This window comes from Armigeres subalbatus, chromosome 2, assembly GCF_024139115.2.
Source record: "Armigeres subalbatus isolate Guangzhou_Male chromosome 2, GZ_Asu_2, whole genome shotgun sequence".
NCBI lineage: Eukaryota > Metazoa > Arthropoda > Insecta > Diptera > Culicidae > Armigeres > Armigeres subalbatus.
The window spans coordinates 218,823,543-218,836,788 of record NC_085140.1 but is presented as its reverse complement, the minus strand read 5'-3'; the positions used below and the strand labels follow the sequence as shown (position 1 = coordinate 218,836,788).

The following is a 13,246-nucleotide window of genomic DNA, read 5'->3' as shown; positions in this document are numbered from 1 at the left end:
GAGGATCTAATGTTTCATGAGGTGAAGAAAATTTCAAATAACTTACTTTTGTGTGGAACTGTGTCGTTTTGAGAAGTGTCCGGTATTGAGAGGTGTCCGGCGCTGGGAGATCTTCTCCTACTTATACTAATCTTTGATGCAGAGTACATGGAGTTTGATCGCCGATTGCAAGCCGTACGGGATCCTTGATTTATCCGGGCAAACGCAGATGACAAACAGCAATATGGCAAGCGACTTTCCTGTTTTCGGACAAAATCTAGGATTTTGCGAATTCCTTGGAATGGTGCGATGGTCAACTTTGGCAAATGGCCTTCTGGGGACTTGATTCTAGCAAAAAGTCCTCTGGCAAGCGGCTTTGTAGCGAATGTCATTCTGCTTTCAATATAAATTATATCATATTGTTTGTATCTGTATTCATTTCTTATCTACATGAAATCTTTGAACTAAAAATTTGTCAGTCGATGTAAAATCTCAACAAACGTTAACGAAATTCTGAAGCGCTGACGTCGAAATCGAATAGAATAGTACCTTCGTTAAAACAGCGAGCAAACTCATACAAATCCTAGGCGGAAAATTTGAGAAAAATTACAGGCAATTATTTCGAAGCTTACGTTTACACCCCACTTCAACATTTTCAATTAAAATTTTCAGTAAGCACGTTCAATGAGTATAGTTCAGTATTCGGTGGTTGGCACTCGCTTGTTCAAGTGAGAATGAAAAGCAAAAACAAACCATGTTTTTGTCGAAATTTTAATGTATTTATGCATTTTTAATAATTTATGTGTGTGATGTTAACATTAAGTCGGAAGCAGTTCTACTATTCTAAAAATAAATATAATACTGAACAACATATTGATTACAATGTACAATAAGTTAGTAATCTAATCACCAGTCAATATTGTCGATCCTAAAACACTAGTAATAAATATTATAAATACATAAAAGGGCTCATTTTATACATTAATCATGTATCTGATCGAATTCTAATTTGTTTTCCATCGGTTCCGCTTGATATTTATTGTTCTTTCTAAACCCGATTCACGTTGTGCGAACTTACAGCTTCGCAATTGAGGAATGGGTAGTTGCCCCAACCGATCCTTATTTTCCATTACGATAGGAATGTTTATCGCCGTAGTGCTCCTTTGGCCACATGCATTCGCAACCAGCATCGTACTAAAATTCGGAGAAAATCGATTACTGTTTACCAGCAGATTTAATTTTCTTTTCGGGTGCTGCGAGAGTATTACCTCCTCCATCCGGACATGTTCCCAGCAGTTTATCGCCTTGGCGTCGTCGTTGCCCACTTTTCGCCTAGTGATGAACATTTTCTGCCTAATCTGAGTACACGATAGTCCCGTCTCCACACACTGGAAGTAGTAAATGTCGAAATATAAGGCATTAAATGAATGGGTTTCCACAAAAGAGCTTTCATTTACAGGTAGTTTGGCTCGAAAAACTCGATTTCCAACTCCATCTAGGTAATACTGCTAGCAAGAGTGCATGGTTCAAGTTACGATATGCAACATTCAATGCTATTTGCAACATTCATGGCTGGATGGTACGATATGCAGGATGCCCCTATAGTCTTTTGCTGCTATAGTCGAAAATTTCCTAATTAACAGGATTCACCCATCAGCGTACTTTTCTGTAGTTGTCGAAAGTTAGATTGTATAGCGTAAGCCAGGTGCTCTTCAACTGTTATTGGTCACCACCCTCTTATTATATAGTGATATAGAAATTCTGTACATCCACCAGCATAATTTTGTATCTCAGCTTTCAACTCTAGGGTCATGTGGACCCTTTAGGACATCAATTGGGAGGTTTGAGTAAACACGATAGAATAATGACATAGAAAACATGACGAGAACGTTACTAACAATTGCGCTAGTTGAGATTAGATTAGAATAGTAAAGATAGTAAGATGTATGAATGGATTATTTTCTCCTTTTGAGACCATCAAACACATTTTCTTATTTTCGCGAAGTTATTTTTTTTGGTAAAAAGTTGTCTATGTTAGTGAAGAAAGTATTGTTAATCGGTTAGATAATTTGGGATGTTCTACATTATTGAATTATTATTATTGTTTCTTGGCATTACGACTTCAAAAAACTCACATGCTTAAATCTGTTCAATTTACTAAGAATGCATAATCTGCGCACTCACCTTATTTTGGTATGTATTGTAAGAGTTCAAGCATGATTCGGTCACGTAATGATCGGGTCGATACTGGTAACCATCCGAGTTGTTCCCCACATATACGATATTGACAAGCGCTTCGCAAATCGGTTGCCGCGGACGAGAACGTTTGAGCTTAGAATCGATAGCTTGTAAGTCTTGGGCCGTGTCCGGGGAGTCAATATCCGCATATGCCAGTCCATTGGAATAATCGTTGCTCTCGTCTGCTGCATTGTATTGATAGCTGTCGGCTGGCGGGTACAGATATCGGCGCCATGTGGCTAACGGTTTCCGTAGAGGGATGCCAACAATGTCTCTAAGCGGGTTATCATCATCATTACCGCAAACAAAGGTAATGGTTATGGCTAGGCATGTAACAATGATCTGAAAGATAATATATGGTTTGTAGTAACAATTAGAATCTTGAATCATAAGGATGAGCTTTACACGCGTTTAGTTATGAATAATTTCAATGCTGAATGTTGTTCCCTGCTATCCAAATCATACGACCCATACCTAAAGTATGTTTACACATTTAGATTGAAGACAAGAAAACCTTTATAAAGCTAAGTATATGTTTGCTCAGTATTTTCCAATTAAAGCGCATCGGATATTATGCAACCATAATCACGATTCCAAGTCGAAAGCACGGTTCACGAGTGACATTTAATGCAAACAACATTGTAGCGTGAAATTGTACGGCACCCACCGAATCACGCTATCACACTTATCATCAACATCACCATCCATCGGTGATAGGCAAATACACGTTCGCAATCAAGCGATTCCTGCTGGCAGCAAACCGATACAAATTCTTTCACCGTTACGGAGCCGTTTGCTAGATCAACATAATTAAAAGGTAAACTTTAGTTATAACATTTTATCTACATCAAACGTGTATCAGGTCAGGGCGCCACCAACGACAACCAAAAGCCACCGAGCGTTCGGCTGGTGGGATGTGTTCCTGTAGAGTCTCTTGCCAGTTGCCGCACGTTCGCCCGAAGCTCAAAGCATCATCACGCATTTTCATGCCCCGCAGTACGCCGAATAATGACGAGAAACGCCTCGTGAGCATAACAATGCCCATTTTATGAGCAAAATTTGTTTGGATACTATGATATCGTACGTGACCGTATGAGTGCCAACTGGTTCCGGCGCTGACGGTCTAAGTCTGCCTTTGTCATATTGGAGAAATCAGGGCGTAATAATCATAGTTATGCAAGTTTAACTATATTCATTATAAGAAAACCAAGATTCTTATAATAAAACCAGGTTTTTTTTTAATTATTAAATTATGTAAATAATTAACTGGTTGATTCATGCAGTTTAACTTGGCAGTGAAAGTTGGTATATTTATCACTTCGACTATTTATTTTGATGTACGTATTATCCATATATTCCCTTTGTTTCTAGCTAATGCCGATCTTTGAAGCGAGCGCCATTGTTTGACTATCATCTTCTTCCCAACACGGCTCAGCATTTTGAATGAAATGGGTCACAGATTTGGAATTTGTTCTTCCAACTTCAAAAAGTTTCATAAGCCCGTTGGTGAAGAATTTTCGTCTTGCTTGGAAAATTATCGGACAACGGCATAAAAATGTTCCGAATCTTCTTTTTTATGTCACAGAAGCGACACATATCAATTTGAAGTTTTTTATAAGCTTCTATTGATATCGACTTGGACAATGACCTCTAATGAGACTCGTACACGTGGTTAGGTATCTATTCGACAATTATAAAATTTTGCGAGTAATGGAAACATTAGGAGTGATAAAATGTTTCGATTGCCTGGCATTAGATGCGTTCCGGAAATTGGCTTCTACATATTTTCATAAATTCCTATGCCTTCAAATTCATACCAAGAGAAGAATTCGATAAGCTGCAAAAAGGTTCTGGTCCTGTAAACCGACTTTATGATTCGGGACTCGACAGAATATTGGCTTTTTCGTTACTATCAATTCCACATTGTCCTGAAACCTAATATTGGTTGACATGGTTGCGACACGACCATTTTTGGAGTGACTGAATACATTCTCAAACTTGTTTTGAAGTTCATGTTTTTTTTTGTTGAGGCGACAAACCACTGCGTCCACTAATTAAACTTTTGTGATGTATTAGAAGCATCATAGTTGCTTGGCTGTCGGGCATTATGCATTGGATGTCTGTTCTGTCAGCGAAGCAATTACTTCGAAGCCTTGGACTATCAGATATTTGAGTAGATCATCCACTATTAAAGACCACAGTTTATTTTACTTTACTGTATTGAGTGATGGGCAGCAAGAATTATGTCCAAGGGTGACGATCCCTCCCCAGGACAACTGCGAGTTGTGATGCCTGCTTAGGATTTGGTGGGGTTTGACAGTGGGCTCTGTTACACTAAAAAAAAACCTGCATTATCCGCAACCAGGCTCCGCCAAAGCGACCGTGTGCCACTCAAAGCGGACAAGCCCAATTCCTAGTGTTAGGTGGGACACTAAACAGACCTGACACGACGGCCCACCGACGAGACAGTAGGTTTGCACAGGCTCAATAAGCTGCATTTAAAATCAATCATGGCGAACGACATAGAAGATAATACGACTCGATACAATAGGCAAAAACCTAGGTGACGAATAAAGGATCACGATAGGAAGCTTGGAACATGGAACTGCAAGTCGCTAGTAACATCCGCAAAATTTCGATGTCGTAGCGCTGCAGGAAATATGCTGGACAGAAAAAAAACTATGGAAAAGTATCGGACATCGAGCGGCTACCTTCTACCAAAGCTATGGCATCACCAACTAGCTGGGAACCGGTTTCATAGTGCTGGGCAAGATGCTCCAACGCTTGATTGGGTAGTTGCCAATCAACGCAAGGATGTGCAAACTGAGGATAAAAGAACATGAACGCTCAGATAGGCAGGGAGGAAATGTATAGACCGGTGATCGGACCGAATTATCTGCAAACTTTGCAGCCTCCCCGTGGTAGTCCGAAGCACTTACTTCCTCCGCAAGAATATCCATATCCATATATATGTTAAAATCTTCTCCGACATCAGGAAAGTCCGCACTTACAGCACTGCAAATCTATAATCTGACCATTACCTCGTTGCAGTATGCCTGCGCTCAAAACTGTATACAACACGGGTCGAAGTCGTTCGCCGCGGCTAAACATTGGGTGGCTACAAGACGATAGGCTAGCTCAAGACTACGCGCAGCAGCTTGAAGTGGCACTCCCAACGGAAGAGAAGCTAGACGCAGCTGCTCTTGAAGATGGCTCTAAAGATATACGATCCACCATATTGGAAGCACCGCAACCGCTGCACTAGACATGGTGCACCCGAATCAAAGAAACGACTGGTATGATGGCGAATGTGGGCAGGAAGAGAAGAATGCAGCATGGGCGACATTGCTGCAACACCGCACGAAGGCGAGCGAGTCACGATACAAACAAGCATGGAACAGATAAAATTCAATTTTTCGGAGGAAAAAGCGCCAGCAGGAAAATCGAGATCGTGGAGCGGAGCAACTGTACCGTACTAATGAAGCACGAAAGTTCTATGAGAAGTCAAACCGTTCACGTAAGGGCCACAGCATGATATGTGTAAGGACATAAACGGCACTTTCTTACGAACGAGGGTGAGGTGATCGAAAGGTGGCGGCAGCACTACGAAGAGCACCCTAACGGCGATGTGGCAGACAACGGTGGCGGCGGTATGGTAATGAACCTAGGAGCACACACGCAGGATATACGTTTTCCGGCTCAGGATCTCCAGGAAATTCAGGAGAAGATCGGCCGGCTGAAAAAAACAAAGCCCCTAGTGCTGAACCACTACCAGGAGAGCTACTTAAACACGGTGGTGAGGCACTGGTGGATAGAAGGGTCGCGTGTCCTATCTACAAAAATGGCGATAAGCTGAATTGTGGCAACTCCATGTCCATGTCTAGGTCGTAACAGTTACATATGCAGTTTCTCAAACAAACGGTTCAAGTCCCTATGACAATTTATGATACCGAACAGGACTATAAGTTTGATTAAAGTATTTTATAAACCATGGTAGGGTAAAACGTCCTATCATTGTGGTATGTCCTAATGTTGCGGTAATGTTGAAATAGTCCATTCTGGATATAATAGCATTAAAAACAGTTGTTAATACGCTAAAACTCTTTGAATTAACGACTATAACAGCATTTGTTCGACAAAATTCCGTTCAAAATAATGATAATAATGAATAAATCAACATTTTTCATTACAAATTTGAATTCTTTGAGCCTATTATTGTGGTAGTGCTAAGGTCCTATTGTTGTGGTATCAATCTCCAGGCAACTGCGTCCTATTATTGCAGTAGTTTGTTTTTATTGTGATAAAAACAAAACAGCATAAGTTCAGCACAACTGACGTAATATTTACGAAACTTTAGTTAATGAACATTCTATTCGACTACAGCAATGTGAAAAAAAGACCAACAGGTATTTTTTAAAAGATTTTTCTAAATAAATTTTGCTTTGACTCGGTGCTTAACCCCTCTCTAGTCTAGAATCGGAAATTGAAATAAGTTTAGATAATTTGACTATGTTACAGTCACCATAAATCAATGGAGACACATGGTAGTGTAGTCCCATGTATAAACCTAAAACCTGTAAATATCTCAAAAACTAAAAACAATCGCGGTTCATAGCGTCGCCATAATAGGTCGTTTTACCCTATAGTGAAACAAGACGCAATCAAAAATAAATTTAATGCAGGACGATTTACACCAACACACACAGCAAATAATTTTGAAAATTCAACGACGTGTAAAATTGCAGCTTATCTCATCAACCGAATTACCATTCGATATTCAATTAAATTTGATTGAATTTTACGTGTAAATCGTGTAATAATAGAACTCAGTGTACATAGGAAAAGCAAACTTCACATGAATACGCGACATGCTTATTTTGCCTTCATTTCCCCCTGTACGCAATATAGATCTGGGAAGCACCGCTTTTAATTATGCCAATTATTTGATAACAACTCAACAGCGCTTCTGATCGTTATCGGCAGTTTGTACATCTTTATCAGAAAACTGTCGTCACAATGTCATGGTTAAATTGGCTCAGGAAGGGGAAATCTATAGACTGCGTAGGTATGTAGCACATGGCAGTCATGATATATGATGTGTGATGGGAACGCAGATGACATGTCCCTAAGAAGTGTGCAAATAGGTTTAAATGGATTTTCCTGTTCAATAATAGGAGAACTAATCAGATTTTATCGAACAGCTTTAGCCTTGGAACATCATACGTGTGAATCGCTCGATTAATACAGTGACAATTGGTACTGGGTTTCTATGCATGAGCATCAGAATCGTGAACTTTGTTGTTGCATATTCCCAATTGATTAGTGGTGGCTGCTCCATGATTGATTACTGAAAGTACTAGATCCTAATTAATTAATAGTTTTAATATATATTTTCGAATTCTTTTTTGGACAAGTCAAAACAACGTGTTTCTACTCTTCTCTCTATTCCTCTTTTTCACTCTATCTCTGGTGAACACGAATACTCCATGTTAGACAAAATACAGTTAAAAAATCGTAGACTGGACCAGGACTCAAACTTATCAACATCAGTGAGGCAGAGCAGCTTCGTTCCATGCGTATTTACCGTTCCATGCTTAGCTAATCAACTTCAGTCTACAGTGTCTCGTACATAAAACGAAACAAACAAGTTTTTGTTTTCAAATTTTTCGCTACCGCTAAGCAATGTTTTCACAAATTATTTTACCAGTTTATTTACCAGCTATAAAACACCTTAAAATAAAGCTTCTCTGTCTTTCAACGTCCATACGTCTCTATTCTGTCCATAGCATGATTTTGCATCTTCTTCGTTATGTAAGTTTAGCCAGATTTTTATGTCATGTGACAGAGTGTCAAGGAAGGTCGAGTAGGTACAATGTGTTGTAAATAGACCTGTAGGAACATTCCAGTAAACGAGCTTCGTCCCGAGCTGGGGACTCCATCGTGGTTGGTTGTGTCCTTCGATTCCGCAAATATGTAGGATGACGGTTCTCGTGCTTGTCGGCGACTGTAGCGCCATAGGATATCAGGAATAATTAGCTAAGGGGTGATTTGATTGTTTCTAACAATGGAATGACACATGGTAGCAAATTAGTAGAATCACTCTTGATTTAAATTTGCGATTAAACGGTCATCTACTCTCTGTTTTGAACCAACTGTCTTATCAGAAAAGGCCGATCAAGATTGACCAAATTTTTAACCACCGGTAATCGTTGCGTTTCATATTATGCAGCTATGTACTTTCCGTGTTGCGTCAAGTATAGGATGCGTCAATTAGATAATTTAATAATCATACCGATGTTGTGTTATAAGTAGACCAACGAAAAGGATAAACGATTACTGCTTGTTTTGTGAAGAACAGCTGGTTTTTGGTTTGGGCGTGTTAGTAGAGTAGAAGCAATTTGTTGCTTATTTTAAAATTTAAAATTTTGCAAAATTTATTGGAATAAGTTGTGCTTCAAAGCAAGCTAGCAAGCTTCATACGTTTTAAAGGTAAATTGGAGCCAAAATGCAACTGAAAAAGTTGCGTTTGGACAGAAATCTGTTTAAACCCATTTATTATTTATTCATTTAGCTTAGATTCAACAAATAACACTAAATCAACAATTTGACGACTCAATACACGGTTCGATGCCACATCTCTTCATCTTCGATTGCGCCTCACGCTTGCCAAGCCGTTCTGTACCATGCTCACTGCGCTCCTCCCTCTTGTACCTGCCGGATTGGAAGCGGACACCTTGTATGCAGGGTTGCTGTTCGGCATTCTTGCAACATGCCGTGCCCATCGTATCCTTCTGGCTTTTGCTACCTTCTGGATGTTAGGTTCGCTATAGAGCTGGGCAGCAGGGACTATGTCCAAGGGCTTGACGATCCCTCCCCAGGCCTTCTGCGAGTTTTGGCGCCTGCCTAGGATGTGGTGGGGTTTGACAGTGGGCCCTGTTAAACCTCTATAAAAAGCTGCATGTATCCGCAAGTAGGCTCCGCCAAAGCGACCATGTGCCGCTCAAAGCGCACAAGCCCAAGTCCTAGTGTTAGGTGGGACGCTTAACAGCCCTGACACGACGGCCCTCCGGCGAGACAGGAGGTTTGCGCAGGCCCAATAAGCTGCCTGGAAAACCAATCATTACGAACAATATAAGAGATAGTGCTACTCGATATAATCGGCAAAGACCTAGGCGACGAATAAAGGATCACGATTGGAAGCTTGGAACATGGAACTGCAAGTCGCTAGGTTTCGCATTTTGCGACAGGATGATCTACGATGAATTACATCCCCGCAGCTTCGACGTCGTGGCGCTGCAGGAGATTTGCTGGACTGGACAGAAAGTGTGGAAAAGCGGGCATCGGGCGGCTACCTTCTACCAAAGCTCTGGCACCACCAACGAGCTGGGAACCGGCTTCATAGTGCTGGGAAAGATGCGCCAACGCGTTATTGGGTGGCAGCCAATCAACGCAAGGATGTGCAAGCTGAGGATTAAAGGTCGATTCTTCAACTATAGCATCATCAACGTGCACTGCCCACACGAAGGGAGACCCGACGACGAGAAAGAAGCCTTCTACGCACAGCTGGAGCAGACATACGATGGATGCCCACTGTGGGACGTCAAAATCGTCATCGGTGACATGAACGCGCAGGTAGGAAGGGAGGAAATGTATAGACCGGTCATCGGACCGGATAGTCTGCACACCGTATCGAATGACAACGGCCAATGATGCATAAACTTCGCAGCCTCCCGCGGAATGGTACTCCGAAGCACCTTCTTTCCCCGCAAAAATATCCACAAGGCCTCATGGAGATCACCTAACCAAGAAACGGAAAACCAAATCGACCACGTTCTAATCGACGGTAAATTCTTCTCAGACATCACGAACGTTTGCACTTACCGCAGTGCGAATATTGAATCTGACCACTACCTCGTTGCAGTATGCCTGCGCTCAAAACTCTCGACGGTGTACAACACGCGTCGAAGTCGGACGCCGCGGCTTAACATTGGGCGGCTACAAGACGCTAGACTAGCCCAAGAATACGCGCAGCAGCTGGAAGTGGCACTCCCAACGGAAGAGCAGCTAGGCGCAGCGTCTCTTGAAGATGGCTGGAGAGATATTCGATCCGCCATTGGTAGCACCGCAACCGCTGCACTTGGCACGGTGCCCCCGGATCAGAGAAACGACTGGTATGACGGCGAATGTGAGCAGTTAGTGGAAGAGAAGAATGCAGCATGGGCGAGATTGCTGCAACACCGCACGAGGGCGAACGAGGCACGATATAAACGGGCGCGGAGCAGACAAAACTCGATTTTCCGGAGGAAAAAGCGCCAGCAGGAAGATCGAGACCGTGAAGAGACGGAGCAACTGTACCGCGCTAATAACACACGAAAGTTCTATGAGAAGTTAAACCGTTCACGTAAGGGCCACGTGCCACAGCCTGATATGTGTAAGGACATAAACGGAAACCTTCTTACGAACGAGCGTGAGGTGATCCAAAGGTGGCGGCAGCACTACGAAGAACACCTGAATGGCGATGTAGCAGACGAAGATGGCGGTATGGTAATGGACCTGGGAGAACGCGCGTAGGACATAATCTTACCGGCTCCGAATCTCCAGGAAATCCAGGAGGAGATCGGCCGGCTGAAGAACAACAAAGCCCCTGGGGTTGACCAACTACCAGGAGAGCTATTTAAACACGGTGGTGAGGCACTGGCTAGAGCGCTGCACTGGGTCATTACCAAGATTTGGGAGGAGGAAGTTTTCCCGCAGGAGTGGATGGAAGGTGTCGTGTGTTCCATCTACAAAAAGGGCGCTAACCTGGATTGTAGCAACTACCGCGCAATCACATTGCTGAACGCCGCCTACAAGGTACTCTCCCAAATGTTATGCCGCCGACTAGCACCAACTGCAAGGGAGTTCGTGGGGCAGTACCAGGCGGGTTTTATGGGCGAACGCTCCACCACGGACCAGGTGTTCGCCATTCGCCAAGTACTGCAGAAATGCCGCGAATACAACGTGCCCACACATCATCTATTCATCGACTTAAAAGCCGCATATGATACAATCGATCGGGACCAGCTATGGCAGCTAATGCACGAACACGGTTTTCCGGATAAACTGAAACGGTTGATCAAAGCGACGATGGATCGGGTGATGTGCGTAGTTCGAGTTTCAGGGGCATTCTCGAGTTCCTTCGAAACCCGCATAGGGTTACGGCAAGGTGATGGTCTTTCGTGTCTGCTATTCAACATCGCTTTGGAAGGGGTAATACGAAGAGCAGGGATTAACACGAGTGGTACAATTTTCAATAAGTCCGCCCAGCTATTTGGCTTCGCCGACGACATAGATATTATGGCACGTAACTTTCAGAAGATGGAGGAAACCTACATCAGACTGAAGAGGGAAGCTAAGCGGATAGGACTAGTCATCAACACGTCGAAGACGAAGTACATGATAGGAAGAGGTTCAAGAGAAGACAAATTGAGCCACCCACCGCGAGTTTGCATCGGTGGTGACGAAATCGAGGTGGTAGAAGAATTTGTGCACTTGGGCTCACTGGTGACTGCCGAAAATGACACCAGCAGAGAAATTCGGAGACACATAGAGGCTGGAAATCGTACGTACTTTGGACTCCGCAAGACGCTCCGATCGAATAGAGTTCGCCGCCGTACCAAACTGACAATCTACAAAACGCTCATTAGACCGGTAGTCCTCTACGGGCACGAGACCTGGACGATGCTCGTGGAGGACCAACGCGCACTTGGAGTTTTCGAAAGGAAAGTGCTGCGTACCATTTATGGTGGGGTGCAGATGGCGGACGGTACGTGGAGGAGGCGAATGAACCACGAGTTGCATCAGCTGTTGGGAGAACCATCCATCGTTCACACCGCGAAAATTGGACGACTGCGGTGGGCCGGGCACGTAGCCAGAATGTCAGACAGTAACCCGGTGAAAATGGTTCTCGACAACGATCCGACGGGCACAAGAAGGCGAGGTGCGCAGCGGGCAAGGTGGATCGATCAGGTGGAAGATGACTTGCGGACCCTCCGTAGACTGCGTGGTTGGCGACGTGCAGCCATGGACCGAGCCGAATGAAGAAGACTCTTATATACCGCACAGACTTCGGCCTTAGTCTGAATAAATAAAAAATAATAAGAAGACCACAATAAACTTGTTATTCTATCATTGACTTACAAATGGTTAGATAATTTACTGATCTGGTGAGCCGGATCTTTTAAAAAGTGAGCTACGAATCATTCACCCACTTCAAAGATCCGGATCATTTTAACGGTTCCGGATCTGAACGCCCATCTCTAGTCTTTACTGTCGTATGTCGCCTTGAAATCGATAAAAGATCCTGCGTTAGGATCTGGTATTCACGGCATTTTTGGTGGATTTGCCAAACAGTAAAGATCTGATCCGTTGTCGAGCGACCGTCAACGAAGCCGGCTTGATAACTTCCCATCAACTCATTCACCAGGATTGACAGATGACGGAAGATGGTTTGGTATATCACTTTGTAAACGACGTTAAGGATGGTGATCGCTCCAAAGTTCTTACACTCCAGCTTGTCGCCTTTCTTGTAGTAGGGGCAAATGACCCCTTCCCTCCACTCTTTCGGTAGCTGTTCAGTTTCCTAGATTCTGACTATCAGACTGCGCAGGCAAGTGGTCATCTTTTCCGGGCCCATCTTGATGAGCTTAGCTCCGATACCATTCCAGCTGCTTTATTGGTATTTTTGCTGTTGGATGGCATCCAGGGTTTTCCGAAATCACTCCCATTTGATAATGAACAACGATAAATGAGAGGCAAAAGCTGTTTCGAATGATTACAAGTCATGAAACCAACCACCAAGAAATGGTGATAAATCGCTCATTTTGTTCGTTCTGCTATAGTGGAGTTCTAGCAAATGTACGTTGCTTTCGTTGGTTTTAGCCCCTATGACGATGGACGGAAATACCTGCCATGTCCCTATGTATAATAAGTTGAAATGCATCATGAGCACTAGTTCCCCCCGCGCTTGGAGCTTTTTAAAATAAATTTA

The 13,246-nt window shown here is 43.1% G+C and overlaps 1 protein-coding gene across 1 annotated transcript in view; it reads right to left on the bottom strand.

Moving 5' to 3' along the window:
- Positions 1 to 736: 736 nt before the first annotated feature.
- The window catches only part of LOC134215903 (uncharacterized), a 32,048-nt gene continuing 19,538 nt past the window's right edge, over positions 737 to 13,246 (bottom strand). The window contains exons 2-4 of the mRNA XM_062694991.1: positions 2,164 to 2,559; positions 1,248 to 1,367; positions 737 to 1,173 (exon numbers count right to left, since the gene is read on the bottom strand). Of these exons, the coding sequence (XP_062550975.1) occupies positions 1,099 to 1,173; positions 1,248 to 1,367; positions 2,164 to 2,559 (591 nt within the window). The 3' untranslated portion in view covers positions 737 to 1,098. The remainder of the gene's footprint in view (positions 1,174 to 1,247; positions 1,368 to 2,163; positions 2,560 to 13,246) is intronic.